This window comes from Lycorma delicatula, chromosome 1 (genome assembly GCF_047948215.1).
Source record: "Lycorma delicatula isolate Av1 chromosome 1, ASM4794821v1, whole genome shotgun sequence".
In the NCBI taxonomy this organism is placed as follows: domain Eukaryota; kingdom Metazoa; phylum Arthropoda; class Insecta; order Hemiptera; family Fulgoridae; genus Lycorma; species Lycorma delicatula.
This window is the reverse complement of record NC_134455.1, coordinates 183,379,569-183,397,861: the sequence shown is the minus strand read 5'-3', so window position 1 is coordinate 183,397,861 and position 18,293 is coordinate 183,379,569. Positions and strand designations below refer to the sequence as shown.

At 29.4% G+C, this 18,293-nt stretch overlaps 1 protein-coding gene across 1 annotated transcript in view; it reads right to left on the bottom strand.

Annotated features, from left to right (window-relative positions):
- The window catches only part of LOC142326091 (uncharacterized), a 41,393-nt gene that overhangs the window by 9,015 nt on the left and 14,085 nt on the right, over positions 1–18,293 (bottom strand). The window contains exons 2-3 of the mRNA XM_075368269.1: positions 13,201–13,347; positions 6,546–6,690 (exon numbers count right to left, since the gene is read on the bottom strand). Of these exons, the coding sequence (XP_075224384.1) occupies positions 6,546–6,690; positions 13,201–13,321 (266 nt within the window). The 5' untranslated portion in view covers positions 13,322–13,347. The remainder of the gene's footprint in view (positions 1–6,545; positions 6,691–13,200; positions 13,348–18,293) is intronic.

Genomic DNA, 18,293 nt, shown 5'->3' with positions numbered 1-18,293 from the left:
TAAATAAAAAAGTTTAAAAAAAAGAAAATGAGATGAAGTCGGGTTCGAACCGATGCCCCTTCACTTGTAAGATCCAAATATTTCATTAATTAAAATTTTATTTGGCTATAACTAAAACCAATAAAAATAAGTACTACTTAGGTATATTGCTTAAAAGCTCTCAACGAGGGCTTATTACTGCAGATAAGAAAAAGTCTAAAATCCAAACACCAGAACCAAAACACTTTTGGTTCTGTCAAAAAGGGAGGTGCACAACTAGATGTTACAACAGTCCTAAATCCAAAATTTAAACATACACGGCTAATCGTTTTGAGTTATGTGTGATAAATACGTACATATATACGTACGTACAGACGTTACACCGAAACTAATCAAAATAGATTCAAGGATGGTGAAAATGGACATTTCCGTTGAAATTTGAAAACCGACATTTTCCGCGATCACAATACTTCCTTTACTTTGTATAAGGAAGTAAAAATCACTCAGAAGAAAAATTTAAAAAATTTTCTTCGCGTTTGATCGAGCGCATGGGGAAAACAATTTTTTTCAGTAGACTGCATTAAAATCGTTTTAAAGCTTAAGATTAGCTTTAATTTCTTTTTTTTGTATCTACGATTTTTTGAACCAAAATATTTCACTTTGAAGAGAAAAGGCCACTTTTGTTGTATTTAATGCTGCATATTTCCCGATCTAAGCAACTTATTGATACAAATAAATATGGAAATTAAAGAATTTTGATCAAGCTGATCTTGCTTTAACGACAAATTGTGAGGTTTTTAATTTATCCTTGCAGTTTTTGGCTTTTGCTCATTTTTTGCTAAGGTATTGAAATCTTTAAAGATTGAGACTGCAACATATATCACCCGCTCTCACCTTAACCCAAGATATGCCACATTTAAAAACAATAACTGTAATTGCTGTTTTTAAGGACGCATCTTAAAAACAGCAATTGCAATTATTATTTTTAACAGATGGTAAGTTTAAAAATTTGGGGCGCTAGAAAATTTTTGATTCTCAGTGTGGGCGGTGGACAAAACGGTTTGAGGATCAGCGTTCTACATAACAAACTTGAAACAAAACCAAATTTGTAAAAATTCAATATCAGATTGAAATATTTGTATCCTTAGAAAAATATTTCCTATCCATACAGTATTACGGAAATATTTATGTTTATCATTAACAAATAAAGAAATTCACATAATGTTTTATTTTCCCTTTAATTGCAATTGTATTATTTCATTCTATAAAAATGATCCTTTATCTGGTTACTTAAAAAAAGTACAGATTAAAAATATTACAACAGAAAATTTGAATATTTTTAGAGATACATAAAATACTTTTTTCTAAAATCCGATGACACGTAGTCCTACATGACATATCATCTAGAATAAATTTGTTCAAGGGTCAGTCAAATATAAACCAAATTTTTGCCTGGGTCTGCTTAAGAATATAAGTGATAAGTATCCATTTTCACCATCCTTGAATCCATTTTGACTTGTTTCGGTGTAACGTTTGTACGTACGTATATATGTACGTATTTATCACACATAACTCAAAACGATATGTCGTAGGATGTTGAAATTTTGGATATAGGACTGTTGTAACATCTAGTTGTGCATCTCCCTTTTTAACTGAACCAAAAGTGTCCAAAAAAAAAACCAAAATCAAAACAAATTTTGATTTTGGACTTTTACATAACTGCAGTAATAAGCCCTCATTGAGATCTTTTCAACGATATATCATAAGTGGTAATTAGGTCATTGGTCCCAGTTATACTCTTCTTTACTAGTTTGCACTCCCTGTTTATTGTATTTGTTAATTGTTGATAGTTCCTTTTACTTTCTTAATCACTAGTGTTTACACCGTTGAGTAAAGTTGTTTTATTCCAATGAATTCAAGGTTACGGTCGAGTCTTGTAGTTTACAGGCTTGATAATTTTATTTTGCATTTTTTGTAAGGCTTATCATACGTGTATTTTTAAAATAGGTTGTTTGGGTTTGTTTTCGATACATCTCTCAGGCTCCAGCATGACTGACTGTTGCATCATCATATTGGTGTCAGCTTATTTCTATCACGCATTATTCATTTCTGTTTAGTCTTAATGTATATATTAGGCTTAGTGTTTTTTTATTCTCAACCAATTTCAATATTGTCATAGTTCCTAGAAGTCTATTTCTCTTTGTCTGCCCTGATGTCATTTCTTCAACTTGCGTATTCAGAAATTTATTTTATCAGCCTTACGTAATTCTTTAGTGGTCTGCTTGCTTGTAAATTATTTTTGTTATGTCTTCGTTCCCAAATTCCACACGTTTTCTCTAATCGTTCTCATACTAACACTTAGACACTACTCTTGTTGTTAACACACACACACTTCTGTCCATTGCTTTGTTCGCTTCCCCTACATCTCACCACGCCAGCTTTGGTCTATTCTAGTCCTGACTTTCACGTTGTGTGGATCCTGGTCCTCTAGCATTTGGAGGACCAGGCTTCGATGTTCTCTCTCTCCCGTATAATGTTATTACGTTCGTCGTCTTCATACTCTTATAAACGTTGCGGTATTTCTCTGTCAAAATTTTCTCTAGTTCTACTCGCCAGTGTTTCGTGATTTCACCGATCTCTGTTTTGTTTTGCCTCGTTTCTTTGTTAAGTTATTCTCCAAATTCACTATATTACGTCTCTGTGGAAAGTGTTTCAATCACTACATACTGCCAATTCTATCGACGCCGAATCTTCTCCAGCTGCTGATTACATTTTCATCGATGCAGAATCTCTCCAAACTCGTTGCTACATTTTTGAGACGCCACGTCCATCTCAACCTCTAAACCACGTCTCATTCATGCATTCCTGATACACCACTGCGGACTACGCCCAGGATTACTGTATGTATTCATTTACCTTCATTCACGAGTTCATCTCTTGCTAATATTTGTGTGCTACAGGCAAGTTCAATTTTCATTATTTATTACGTTAAACAGTTATTTTATCATTAAAATTTGTGGAACATTTAGTTATCATACCTTATGCCTTTCAATTTCAAGTTTAGTTTAAAAAACCATTTATTCACTTAAGTGCAGTCACGATGGTGGCTTACCTATTTTACGTGCTTAAATATTATAATTTGTTGTTATTGTAATTAACTCTATCATTTAATCTTGTAACTTGTTAATCGCCGACATTAATTCTTTTCTACTCATGAACTGTATTCATAATACTTCTCTTAAATTAACCTAAAGCAAATTACTCCTGATGTGCAGTTATGTTTTAGGACTTCTTTGTAATTTTATATTTTCAAGAAAGCTTACTAGTAAAGGAACTCTATTTATATGTTTATTTATTTCAATTTGATTATTGTAATTAACTCTTTTTGTACTAGAATATTATTGTGGCCTTTTTTCTACATTAAACTAGAATTAAATGTTTGAATTATTTAATGCTAAGTTTGTTGTTCATAAATCAGGAAAGGCCAGTGCCAATAATAAGAATTGTTATAATTTTTTTCTAAGTTAAGGACATTTGTTCATTGCTAATTTTCATTACTACAGAATATGGCAGTAATGCAACAGTTTTCCAGTTACACTATTTTTATTGATGTTATGTTTATAAGTATCTAATTGAAAATAAGGTTTTTTATGTTCTCTTGTTTTCAGGCTTTGTTAATTTGTAGATTTTCAAAATGTGTATTTGAAAAATGTATATTCATGTATTTTCTCATTTAATATGTCCATATGTTGATTCAGCTGATATTTCTTATATAGAATTAAGTTATGTTTATTTTATAATTGCATTTAATGTTTTTAAGGTTGTTTTAACATAAGTTCATTTGTTTTCTTTCTAATTAAAGTCCAATTTCTTTTGGCAAATATGAGCTGTGTGTTCTTTTATTTTTGTTAACTTTACCCAACAACTAGCATTCTTATATTTTCTACGTTCATCCATCAGCTGCAATATATCATCTGAAATCCAAGGTTTTCTACCAGTTCTCTTTGTTTCACCTAAGTTCGTTTCTGCTGATTTAAGAATTTCCTTTTTAACATTCTCCCAATCTTCTACCTTATCTTTTTTACTCAGACCTCCTCAAAATTCTTCTTTACCTCCTCTTCCTCAAGCTTCTCTAAATTCCACCGATTCATCTAACACCTTTTCTTCGGTTTTTAAACCCCAATCTACATTTCATTATCACTAAATTATGGTTCCTATCAATGTCTGCTCCAGGGTAAGCTTTGCAGTCGATTAGTTGATATCTAAATCTTTGCTTAACCATGATATAATCTATCTGATACCTTGCAGTATCACCTGGCTTTTTCCATATGTATATTCTTCTATTATGATTTTTAAAGTGGGTGTTGGCAATTACTAATACTTGGTGCAAAACTCTATAAGTCAGTCCCCTCTTTCATTCATTTTGCCCAGCCTGTATTCACCCACAATATTTCCTTGCTTGCATTTCAATCTAAAACTATTATTAAATTTTTATCCCCTTTTATGTGTTTAATTGCTTCTACAATTTCTTCACATACACACTCTACCTCATCATCATTATCATGGGCATTTGTAGGTATATAGATGTTAACAATCTTTGTCTCATAGGTTTTGATTTTATCTTTATTATAATGATTCTATCGCTAAGCTTTTTGAAATACACTATTCTGTTCTCTACCTTCTTGTTCATTATGAAACCTACTCCTGCCTGCCCTTTATTTGATGCTGAGTTAGTTATTCTAAAATCACCAGACCAAAAGTCGTTTTCCTCTTCCCACCGAACCTCACTAATTCCTACTACATCTACATTTATCCTATCCATTTTCCTCTTTAAATTTTCTAACCTACCAAACTTTTTTAGACTTCTAACATTCCACGCTCCAACTCATAGAATGTTAATTTTTAATTTCCTGGTGACCCCTTCCTTAGTAGTCCCCACCCGGAGATCCGAACAGGGGACTAGTTTACCTCCGGAATATTTTACCAAAGAAGGCATCTCCATCATTGTTATATGAAAATGGAAAGAGCTACATTTTCTTGGAAAAAAAGCAGCTGTAGTTTTCCATTGCTTTCAGCTGCACAGTAATCAGAGAATTGAGTGATGTTGATGTTGCCGTTTAAGTCATACCTACACTCTTAACACTTACTGAAACAGGTGCTGCCTTCTTTCAGGAATCACTCCTTAGTCTGGCTCTGAACAGATACCTCTCCAATATGGTTGCACCTTCGGTCCAGCTTTTTCTTTTTTTTTTTCTTTTTCCTGTATAGCCTCTGGTAACTACCGTTTAGATAATTCTTCAGAGGATGATATGTATGAGTGTAAATGAAGTGTAGTCTTGTACATTCTCAGTTCGACCATTCCTGAGATGTGTGGTTAATTGAAACCCAACCACCAAAGAACACTGGTATCCACAATCTAGTATTCAAATCCGTATAAAAATAACTGGCTTTACTAGGACTTGAACGCTGGAACTCTCGACTTCCAAATCAGCTGATTTGGGAAGATGCATTAACCACTAGACCAACCCGGTTGGTTTAAAAACCTTCGGTCCAGCTATTCTGTATCACTGAACACTCAAGCCCCCTCACCATCGGCAGGGTCTCATGATTCACAGAGGGAGTTACAATAAATAATAATTCAATAAAAAAAAAAAAATAAATAAAATAAGAAGTTATTAATGAAATAAAGTTTTACGTACCTCTCATTTAAAAAAAAATGTGAATATGTAATTTAATAGGCATACAAATAAGTCATGTGGTGTCCACATCACGTTTGGTAAAACATTTGATTATTCATTTTTGTTTTCATTTTGTTGTTAGTTGCATCATAATTTAAAAAAAAAACATAGTATTAGATAGATATAAGACTTATATTTATTTAAAGAGTAATAAAGGGACTTTACTCTATTGTAATATTTCAGAAAAATTGTTGAATTATTAATTGTATAAATATTTGATGTTAATAAAAACTAATATTTTAAGAATTGTGTAACTGTCCACTTCATTAAAGAATTTGAGGATCGTATCTCACTTTCAAATGAAATAAGTTTAAATGAAATGCAGCAAAATATATGTACATGTAATTTAGTAGGTGTACAAGGAAGTTATGTGGTGTCCACATCAGATTTTTTAAATTTATTTTATTGACAAAAATCATGTTTTCTGTATTCAAATAAATTAATGTTGTCATAATACTATTTGAAATTGCTGTAAAAATTAGACACAATGACTAAGAGTGATGGAAATTTTTTTTAAATAAAAAAATAAGTAAAAACTTATTAATTCAAAATTTGACATCATAATTTTTCTAAGTTAAAAGGAAATATTATACTTTGACATTTCTCTAAAAAAAAATAATTGCTTAAATAAATCATATTCTAAAACTTTGTTTCTTTTTGTTTTCTATTATTCTTTAGTCATAATCTCTATTAAATAAAGTGATAAATTGATTAAAAATATAATCATTTAATCTCTTCATACTTGATTACCTTCCCAACAACAGTATATTGTAAAATTATATTTTTGCTACTCATACTCTAGTGACAACAGAATTTAAGTGTACTTACTGATAACCTTTATCTTTTATTTGTTTGGTACCCAGATCAGGAATAGGGTATGGTTCATGCTCTTGTAAAACTGATCTAACCTTTTCAAGGAATTTTTTAAAGAGATTATCTATATAATTGTTTATACACTTTTCTGTTGTGTCATCTAAAAGAAAATAAATGTTGATTATTAGTTATAAATTAATAAACACTGAAGAATAAATGTAAAAGATAAATTTAATAGGCCTCACATTCTAAATACAAGAAAATGTACTTTCATAATTTATTTTCTGAATTATAATGCAAATTCTTTCTATTGTACTGAAAGTAGAACTGTTGTTAGTAGCATTTGTCTTAAGGTAATAAGAATCTATTATATTCATGATGCACACAATACAACTCATTAACAAAGCTAGGGTTATATACATACCACATAACCATAAGATTTCATTCTTTCATGTAACCAATGCGTAAAGTAACACTATATATAAGAAAATTAAAATATATTATTATAAAAAAACAATACACTATTTCAGAACTGTAACTGAAGTCATCATCACCTTAACAAAAACCAATAATGAGTAAAATTATTTCACATACAACTATAAACATTGATTCAACAAGCCCAATTTAAGTTTCATCTATTCCTACACATACAGCTAAAATATGAGAAAAACTTCTTAAAGAAACGTCTAATTATGTCATACTACTATAAAACAGTTTTAACCTTGAATTAACATAGGACCAGATGTGAGAATTCTTTGTACATCAAATAAGTATTTATTAATTTTTAAGGGCTATAAAAGGAAATAAATGATGTTAAGCTTGAAAGTCAGTGCAATGAATCAATTTTACACTTCACATAAAAAGTAAAACTCACATTACTGAAAAGTATAACATTTATTAAGACACTTAAACCAAACGTTTTTCATCATGCACATTAATTCTGTTATTTCTAAATTTTTCACGTCATATCAGGACGTTTCTTTCATTCATTACATTATCACCATACACAGCAATCAACTTCCTATGAATTTAAGTCGGCTTAATGTTTTGATGGTTTAAAAAACGTATGACTCCACATATTTTACAGTCGGCGGCAACATCGATTTTCCTATTCATTTTGTAACGTAATAAGTCACACGTAATCAAAGATACTACGAGGCGACAACTTACAGACAACAATGTAGTGTGTACATTACTAGCGTGACCATGAATGACACAGGTTCGCCAACGTTAAGAAGAGAAATTTCCCAGCTGTCTATACTTTAGAGATATCCCTTGTAATTCCATGGTTTTTACACACCTTCTTTCCAAAATTGTGCTTGGTGTTATTCCATTATTCATCTTATCCAACCCGCCAATCAAATCCTCCCATTTTGGTCGTCACCATTTGTGTAGTTACAAAAAACCAGGCATAACCTAAAATGTAAAATGCTAAACTTTTGAATTTACTGTAGTGTGTGTTTGTTGGGGAGGAGGTTGATGACTGTATTATAACTTTTTTTAAATTATTAATATTGAAAACAATATAAAAAAATCACCATACAAACAAGCAAGGAAAAAGTTAGAAATCTAAATAATGGTAGAAAAAATAATTCAAACATATTCGTAAAATTGTAGTTTGTACTAGTTCTAAACTACTTTTTTACAGTAGATATGAAGACACATAAATAATTAATGTATTTTCATTAAAATCACCTGACTAAAAGTCGTTATCCTATCAATTTCTCAAACATTTAGCATTTCATAGCTAAACGAGTATTCTATTTGCAGAATAATACATAACATAACCATTTTGATTTCTTAGATTTACATTTACATTAATTAAACATAACAGTTTTGACAAAACAAAACATAACCATTTTGATTCTTAAATTTGCTTTTACATTAGCTGAGTTCTTCAAATAATTCACACTAATTCAGACTGTAACAGTTTAGGTTATGTTTAAAGTAAAAATCTGTTCTTAAATTTTACTTTAAATCAAAATGTTACACAAATCTTCAAATAAAAAGTATTTGTATCAAATTAATGCAATACAGTCCTAGTAAAAATAATTATGAAGATGTTTTTTTCATTCATGATACAGTCCATTATATATGATAATCTGAATTACCATAAAACGTGTTCCATATGATTTTCCAAACAGCTGACTCAAAATCACAAAAGATACCCAAATCACATCTGCAAACAGCGGTTTTTAGCAGACATTAATGCTTTTTTATATTGCACAATTTAACTGGGATTCATATTTTTTAACCAGAATCCAAACATCAGAGAATTAAATGGAAATATTTGAGATGGCAATTTAGAAAATATTCAAAACCATCAGCAGGTAAAGTGATGCTAATGGTATTTTGGAATTATAAAGACCCAATTTATTGCCATTGTTTGGAAGAACAAGTACAGTCTACAGTGAGAATTATTGTGACATTAGAAAATGAAGTGAAACATGCAATAACGAGGAACCTCCTGGCTCACTCTGAAAGATGTAATTCTTTTGCATGATAATGCCTTTCCCCATGCTGCTCAAAAGACACAAAAAGTTATTCAAAAGTTGGTTGAGGAGGTGTTACCACATCCACTTACAGTCTTAATCATGCACCATCAAATTTTTTTTGTCTCATCCTCAATTAGTTTTTACATGGAATCGAGTTTGGCAACAATGAGCAGTCTAAAAAAAGTAAAAGAATAGCTCAGATACACTGTGAACAATTCTTTACTGCTGGAATAAGAAAATTCAAATAAATATTGACCAAGTGCCTAAATGTAGCTGGTGATTATGTTGAAAAGTAGCATTAGTTTTGTTGTCATTGAATGAATAATAATTTTCCAACAGTTATTTGTTTCTGTAATTATTTAATGACCCTTGTACATGTATATATAGTTATCAAACAAGGATAATTGCAAAGAACTGCTTTAGATCGATTTATACGTTAGAAAGAAATCAGAGGAGGGGATCAAATAATGTCTAAAGAAAAGAACAATGTGTAAAAAGTATTCAAAATCTTAACTGTAAAGAAATTGATTACTGTAGAGTAAATTTACTGCCAAACCATGTCTTCTGATTAATCTACTCCAAAACAATCAAAAATGTACAGTAAATCAAATTATTTATTCAAAACCTTCATTTTAAACATTTTTTTTTCTTAAAATATTTTACAGCTGAATGTAATTTAAGATTGTCACTGATTATCAATCCATCTTCTCAAAGAGTACAGATAAATGATAAATTAAGCATGCAACTCGCCCTAGTAGTAAATCAAAATTAATGATTGAAAAATATGCATAAATGCATGTTGAAGCATTCTATGACTTGTTGGCACCGAATTTAAAAAAACTCCTCAAAGGACACTATTTTAAAACAGTAGAAAACATAAAAGAAAATGTGTCCGACCATCTAAAGGATATTCCGGTTTCTGAGTTCCAACACTGCTATGAAGAGTGGGAAAACCATTTTGAAGTGTTGCATGGCTTCCCAGGGGAACTACTTCAAGAGTCCATGTATAATTCGATTGTAAATAAAAAGTTTTTCAGAACCACTCTTATTACTTTATTTACAGACCTCATATATCCCAACCACTATAGAATTTTTATTTGGTCCTCCACACCCATCAGCCTTACTTTTAAGTAACAGACAGATTTCAAATGGATAAGATGTGGAATGTGGTAGATTGTGGCTGATGCAATGCCACCGGAGCTTTTATTAAACATAAATGTTTAGTAATTCTTTACGTGGTTGAAACATCTACATAAAAAAAAGAACATTTTCACAGTCAATTTATGAATGCGATGAGCCAATAACAATAGTAAAATTATGAGAACAAACTCATAACTCATATATCACATGATAATGTGATATATATATTACATTATATATATATATATATATATATATTACATTATATATATATATATATACACAAGGTCTGTAAATTAAGTAATGAGACTGGTTTTTTTGGCAGCCAAAATGACACAACACTATAAAGTTATTACTAAATATATATATATGAATAGCTGATTTATATTAGGTATAAATATTTTTAGTTTATTTTTGCCACATGAGATGGAAACAAACTTTTCATAAAACGAGTTTTTGTTGTGCATTACAAAAAATACTAATTATGAGTAACGTTGTATAATAAGTTTTCTGTTAAACTTGGGGAGAATGCTACTGAAACTATTTCAAAATTGAAAAGGGCAAATGGAGATGACGCTCTGTCACGAGTACAAGTTTTTAGCTGGTTTAAAGCATTTTCAGATACCCAGGAATCAGTTGCGGATGATCCATGCTCTGGTACATCATTAATGTCAAAAAGTGATGGCAATGTTGAACAAATCAGAGTCTTGATCCAGCATGACCAGCGATTAATTATCAGAATGATTGCAAAACAATTGAATTTGAACCATATCACAGTCCATCAACTTTTGATAAATGAATTGGACATGAAAAAAGTTTGTATAAAATTGGTCCCAAAAAACCTCACTGTTGAACAGAAAAACAACAGAGTGAAAGTATGCCACAATCTTCTAGGGCAAATTGAAACTGATCCTGATTTTCTAAAAAATGTTATTACTGGTGATGAATCTTGAATATTTGAGTACAACTCAGAAATAAAACGCCAGAGCAAGGAGTGGCACACTTCAAACCCACCACCTCCCAAAAAAGTAGAAATGAGCAAATCAAAACCATGCTAATTTATTTTTTCAATGGTAATGGCATTGTCTATAAGGAGTTTTTGTGTACAGGACAGACTATAAATTAATATGTTTACCAAGAAATTCTTGAAAGACTGTGGTTAAGAGTTGCCCACATGAGACCAGCCAACAGAGAACTCGATGCTGCATCATGACAATGCACCTTGCCATATTGCACTCTCAATTAATGAGTTTTTGGCAAAGAAAAACATTCCTGCAGTTCCTCAACCACCTTATTCAACTGACGAGTCCCTATGACTTTTTCCTGTTTCCCACTTTAAAAAAACACCTCAAAGGACACTATTTTGGAACAGTAGAAAACATTAAAAAAAATTTAACTGACCATATGAATAATATTCCAGTTTCTGAGTTCCAACACTGCTATGAAGAGTGGTAAAACCATTTGAAGTATTTCATGGCTTCCGAAGGGAACTATTTTTGAAGGTGATAGTCTAGTTGTAATTGGATTGTAAATAAAACGTTTTTCTGAACCAGTCTCATTACTTTATTTACAGACCTCGTATGTTTACTTTTTGAAAAATCGCAGAACATTCACTTCTCTCACCATTAGAGCTTTTGGTATAATTTAAAAGAAATTACAAAAAATGTCAAAAAGTATGAGCCTAGTAATGTATGTAAATGTTTTTTAGAGAACAAGAATTGTAATTAAATTTTAAAAAACTGTGCAAGAATGCATCAAGTGGCCTGCAGATTGGCATTTAAAATTTTTATTCCTAAAAGACTCGTTATAAGAAAAAGAATGGTGTGTATGTTGTTATTGGTAGGTAAGTTTACAAAAGGCCTGATAGACTCCTGGGAAATTATTATTAAATATGGGAAAAAATTACAAATATGAAGAGAGTAATAATCCAAATGGGAATGAATACCAAAAAGGCAAAAAAATATTATAAAATTGATGCAAAAACATTTTGGAGAAAATTGAATAGAAATTAAGAATTATTTTGTAACACAAAAGTTTCTTTCAGTACTACAACAGAATGGATGGATAATCATAATGTAGGAGACATTATGAGTTTTATGAAAACAAAGGAAATTAAGAATATCTTTAAATTTAAAAATAGTATAAAAAATATAAAAAAAATTATAATTTATTAAGAAAATTGTTTATTTTATATTATTATTTATAGTATTAAAAGGTTTTAATTTGTACATTTTTTGTTTTTTTTTCTCAGTGATCGTTATGTCTTTCCAAGACTCATAAAGTCCTCATTATCCAAACCTTAAATTACAAATTTTTACATTTTACTTTTTTTTGATTTATATATCATGTTACAATAAGATCAAGAATGACTATACTGAATGGATATAATAAAAGCTGTAAAATATTACAGTAACTCAAAATATAAAACTGAGGTTAGTTATTTGTTTATTACTAAAACTTTACCATCTTGGATATATTTGATGAATAGTATGGTAGTCTTTAAATAATTTTAAAATAAATTCATTTTTATTTTAAAGAAAATAAACATTTTTGTGTAATATTATTATAATCACTACTTAATAATCATTAAAACGTGCCATAGATCTGCAGGCTGGTCTCGATACATGATTAGCATTGGCTAGTTTAATTTGTACATTCTTCCTTGTTTTAACTTTTTTCTGATTTTTTTCTTTCTTTAAAGAAGATAAATTTATTTCTAAAATATTAAAGTGAACAGATAAAATATTTAAAATTCTTTAGTTGAAAATTTCTATAATTAATCTTTCTTACTATTAATATTTTTTGAATTATAGAAATTATATATGAATGTATTCATCAAGTTTTTATCAGTGGCTCCTAATTACTTGCATGTATGAATTTATCCACACAATAAAATTATGTACAATAAAAAATCATCATCATGTTTCAAATCTAATTCATTTCTTCTTAAAGAAATTGTTGTTTCCTTTTTCTGTTTTCATTAATTATCATAGATAATGTAAATGTAAAAATAAAAAACAGTGTTTATAACCTACCATCTCTTTTAACATAAGCATCCAGAAGTGAATCCAATAAATGTTCTTCCTCATTACCATGATGTGAAAATGCAAGGCCAAACAATGTTAGACCAAAAACAGTGAACAAGAGTACCCTCATATTTAAAATGTTCTACCAGTAATTCTCTAAAAAAAGAAAATTTTCCATTTTTGTAATTTGATTTATTTATCTGAATATACATAAATTAATAATTAGCTTACGAAATTACATTCAAGCAGCAGGATGTAATTATCATTTTAAAAAAATAACTTGATACAAACTTTAAATTTTAATATATTGGTTGATTCACAGGCAGCTCTTCTATGTGATCGTTTTTCAGACTCCCTCTGTGTATAAGATTCTTAGGTTCATCTGAAAGGGCCTAACAAAGTCAGACAAATGCATAGTATCAAAAATTAGAAAGAAGGATCAATGGTACGGTAAGCGGTGGGGAGATTAGCAAGAAGAGGTAATTTATTTTTTGGATGAATTACTGTGCAAGACAAATAAACCCAATCAGAGAAAAGCTCAAGGCTCCTGCAGGTAAAGAGATCTTATCCTAACATAATCCATTGGTAGATTAGTATATTTTTACCCAAATGAGGGAGTAGCAAATTACCAATCAATGATTTTGTAGTGACAACCTTAAAAAAAACATATATATATATATATATATATATATATATATACACACACAGTATTTGACAACAAAATTATTTTTCTTTCAAGAACAAACAGCAGATCTGAATAGAGGTATAAGCTTCCTAATAGAACAAACATCTCTGTTCCCAGAATTGTATGGCATGTCTAAGTAACCAACTGAACCATAAAACGTTGTCAGACCCCCTCTTCTGACAGTGATTACTGCTGTGTTAAAGAAACTTTCACCAACAGATTTTTTATATATTGATAACATTATTTTTTATCAGCTTTGAGTAATTATTAAAGCAAAATGGTTTGCTCAAAATTATGTTAAGTCATCATGATGGCTTCTGATGAAGATGTTTGAACTACAAGAAAAATAAAATGAATGCTGAATATATTTCTTAGTTTTAAAGATAAAAGTCTATTGTACAAGTATAAGATATATTCCAACTGACAACTCCATTTGCAAATTCATCAATAAATTTACAGAAAAGTTTGGTTTCTGATAAAGTAATTTCATAAAAGAATAAGCAGAGGAATACCATGAGTGGTATTTGAAAATACATTATGGCATGATAGAATGAGTAAGTAATGATGCTATGATCTCTTTGTAGAAATGTTTCTGTATCTTGGGTTTAATTCTGGAAACTAATTTTTCATTGATATAGAAGTTTGCTAAAGATGGTGAAACAGGAGAAAATTTTTTGGTATATTGAAGATGGTGTTGTGAAGCCAGAACATCATTCATGCATTAAAGTTATGTTTTGTAAAACTGAAAAATAACTAAATAACATAACAGTTTTGTAAAATTGAAGTGCCCAAATAAACTAAATGAAATGCTTGATGACTTAAATGAAGTTTACGAAAGCCAGAGTATGAGGACAAAGAAAAAGAAGACAAAATATATGGTATTAGGTGAAAAAGAGGAGAGGATTGAAATTAAGATAGAAAATTAAGTTTTAGAGCAGGTGAAGAAATTTCAGTACTTAGGGAGCTTTATAACTGACAACCTGACTTGCACTGTAAAAATTAAAACAAAAATATCAAGAAGCAAGTAGGCATTTAATGAGAAGGGAAGACTACGTGTGGAAAGTTAAACTTAGTGTTAAGAAAGAGATTAATGAAATGTTTTATTTGGAGTGAGGAGCTGAAACATGGATGATGAGAAAGACAGACAGATAACAAATTGAGGCTTTTGAAATGTAGGTGTGGCATAGAATTATAATATCAGATGGCAAGACCATGTAATAAATAAAGAGGTATTAAGGAGAAATGGAAAGAATAGGAAAATACTAAATGTGATTGAATATAGGAAAAGGAACTGGCTAGGACATTTATGAAAAGAAGGGGTTTATTAGTGGATGCAATAGAAGACTTGGTGAATGGAAGGAAAGGAAGAGTAAGAAAAATATTTCAAATGATGGATTGAAAAAGGAAAAATATGTAGAAACAAAGAGGCTATCAAAGGATAGATCAAGGAGAGCAGCAGCCGTGACAGGACCTGCTCTAATGGCAGAACACTACAAATGAATGAATATGTAGAGAAGATTATGAAAGAAAATAGAAATTAAAATATTTTTCCTTTTAATTTTTGTTTTGTTTGGTTGGAAAATATTGAAGAAACTTCTCAAATAAAAAAAAACTTCATAATTTTAATATTGAAAATAGAGCTAATCTTAATTTTGTTTTACTTTCTTTCACATTACTGCAAAATATAGTGCAGATTTGAAACTTTTTTATGCTTAGTTTTGAGTGGTGTATGAAATGTAACAGACATATTATTTCACATAGCACAACTTTGGTTACCTAGAAATTTATATACTCTGCTTATATTAGAGTATCACACAAATGCGAGTATTAAGCCCAAACCAATATTTGTGTTTAATACACAATTTTTCAACAGTTAAGATTTATTCAGATTTAAAAAATTATAATTAGAGTAATTGTATAGTTAATTTAACTCAACATTTACCAAAACTCAATAAATAATGATATCTAAAAAATAAAACAAATTAAGCTAGTAGCAGAATGCTAATGTAACCAAACTACAAGATTTTAATCAGCAATGACTAAAATATGTTTTCCTTCTTTTCTAATATAAAAATGTGTAATATATATATTTTAACTCAATATGAATGAAAAAGCAGGCTTATTTTATTATTTTAACAAAAAACTTTTTAATTTTATAATTTTAAAAATAATTGTCTTCATTTTGCTGAAGATTGCACTGATCTAAAAACAAATTTTTTATAAAGTGGTTTTTAGTCCTCTAAACATTACCTAAAACTTGTGTCTGAAACAATTTTTGATATGACCAACCCTTACAGCACGGGATGACCAAAATGTTGCTGGAATTTTAAGAGGATTGAGCTTGTCGTATGCTAAACATGTGAAACTTTTTCACATGCAACCATTGTTATAACAATAAGTTATAGTGATATTTTGTTTTTTCTGTTTTTTTTTTTTTTGGACATATATGTATCTCACATTTATTTAAATGTAATTAAGTTTAAAGAGATCATCAAAATGTGGGTAGGGATAGTCATAACAAAAGAAATAAGGTTAAACTGGATGTATGTAAAATAAATGATTAAATAACCCTCATTTTCCATTTAAGGCCTGTCTGTTTAATAAATTTCCACTAATGCTAGAATGCACTCATTCAAACTGTTCAAAAATTATTTAAGATTGGTTAATGGAAAAACCATTTTTTGTTCAACCAAGAAATGGAATGGTTAAGGATAATAGATTTTAATTTTTTTTAATGCTGCATAAGATTTGTATTATTTTAATTCATTAACAAAATTTATATTTTTAATGTACTCGTATATTCAAGTAATTAATATTAGGTGATGTAAATATTCTGTAATTTAAGTATTATTTACAGTACTATATTTGCTTCAATTCTGCATATAATAAGATATATTTTACATATAGTATTTTACTAATCTTTTTTAATATCAGCTTTAATTAATTAAATAAGAATATTGGAAAAAAATTCTCATATCGTACATCAAATATTAAATAAAATCTATATTTATTAACTCTCTTATTCATATTCGCACATTAGCAACGCATATATGGAATTATATGGTTATAATAGTTGATTTAATAGTAACCATAGTTAAAACAAAACATGATGGGCTTTTGTTTTTATAAAGTCAAAAAATTTTATAAATTTTCAAATAAATGTTTAACCGCTTGATACACTGGTTAAGATTCTAGTAAACAATAAGTTGAAAAATAATTTTTTCTATAATTAATATATTTTAAATTGATGTGTATAAATAAAAAATTAAGCTTATTAGTTAAAATAATAATATAGATCTATATTTTCTGTTTTCCACAAAGGTTCTTCTTTTATTAGACAAAAATATATTTAGTACAATGATAGAGAAAGCGATAAACCATTTTAGTCTTCAATAAATCTAGTATAGTCCAGTATTTGACGGTTTCTCGCTCAGAATTATTTCGGACAAAACCGATTGATGTGAAATTTGGACAGTAATTAGGGAATAGCTCAAGGAACAAAAGTTATATAGTGCTGATATGTGCTTTTACCCTGGGGGTGGACGCCACCCCTTCTCGTGGGTGGAAATTATTACATTCAAAATGGATGGACTATGGAGGAATAAATTCTAAGCAAAAAATTAACTATAAAAATTTTTTGTATAGTCAATACTTTTGAGTTATTCATGATTGAAAATGTTGATTTTTCATCCAGCCACTTTTTTTCACGAATAACTCAAAAATCTTACGTTTTATTGAAAATACTATTAGCAAAAAGTAGTTTATAAAATAACAAAGAGATTAGTTTTTTTTATTTCTGCAGATGCAATATGAATCGAGTTATGCCTCGTTGAGGGTAACGTTTTGTTCACCGAAAACTGAAGTTAAACCTTTCAACATTAAATAACGGGAAACTGAAAATTTGTCAAAGAATACTTGTACAATATTTTTCAAAGTACTTGAAAAGACCTTTAAAATTTGCTTTGGTAAAATTCATTAGCATGTAAACTAAAGGAGTTATGATGAAAATAAAATGGTTGTTTCGCTTTTTCGGAGAAAAAAATCAGCAATGAAAGAAATGACTTTTCCGCAAGGATTGGAATTGAACGTAATCCTTTTACAATCTACTTTACTTAAGTACTAACAACATTTTGTAGAAATTTTACAAGTTTGGAATGCCCAGATTTGAAAAAAGAGGTTGATTCAAATTTGAAAATGTTTTGAAATTTCTTAAAAAATTTTCATTTTTTCACTATAATTCAAAAAATCCCTTTCAGCGTGCCGGAAGGCGGAGGTAGACTTCACCGGTGCTAAGTAGGGAATTAAAAAGATTTCCACTTTAAAGTTAAGAAAAACTTCAAATTTACTCAATACGATAATGGTTGCATGTGAAAAAAGTTTGACATGTTAAGCGTACGACAAGCCCCATCTTACAATT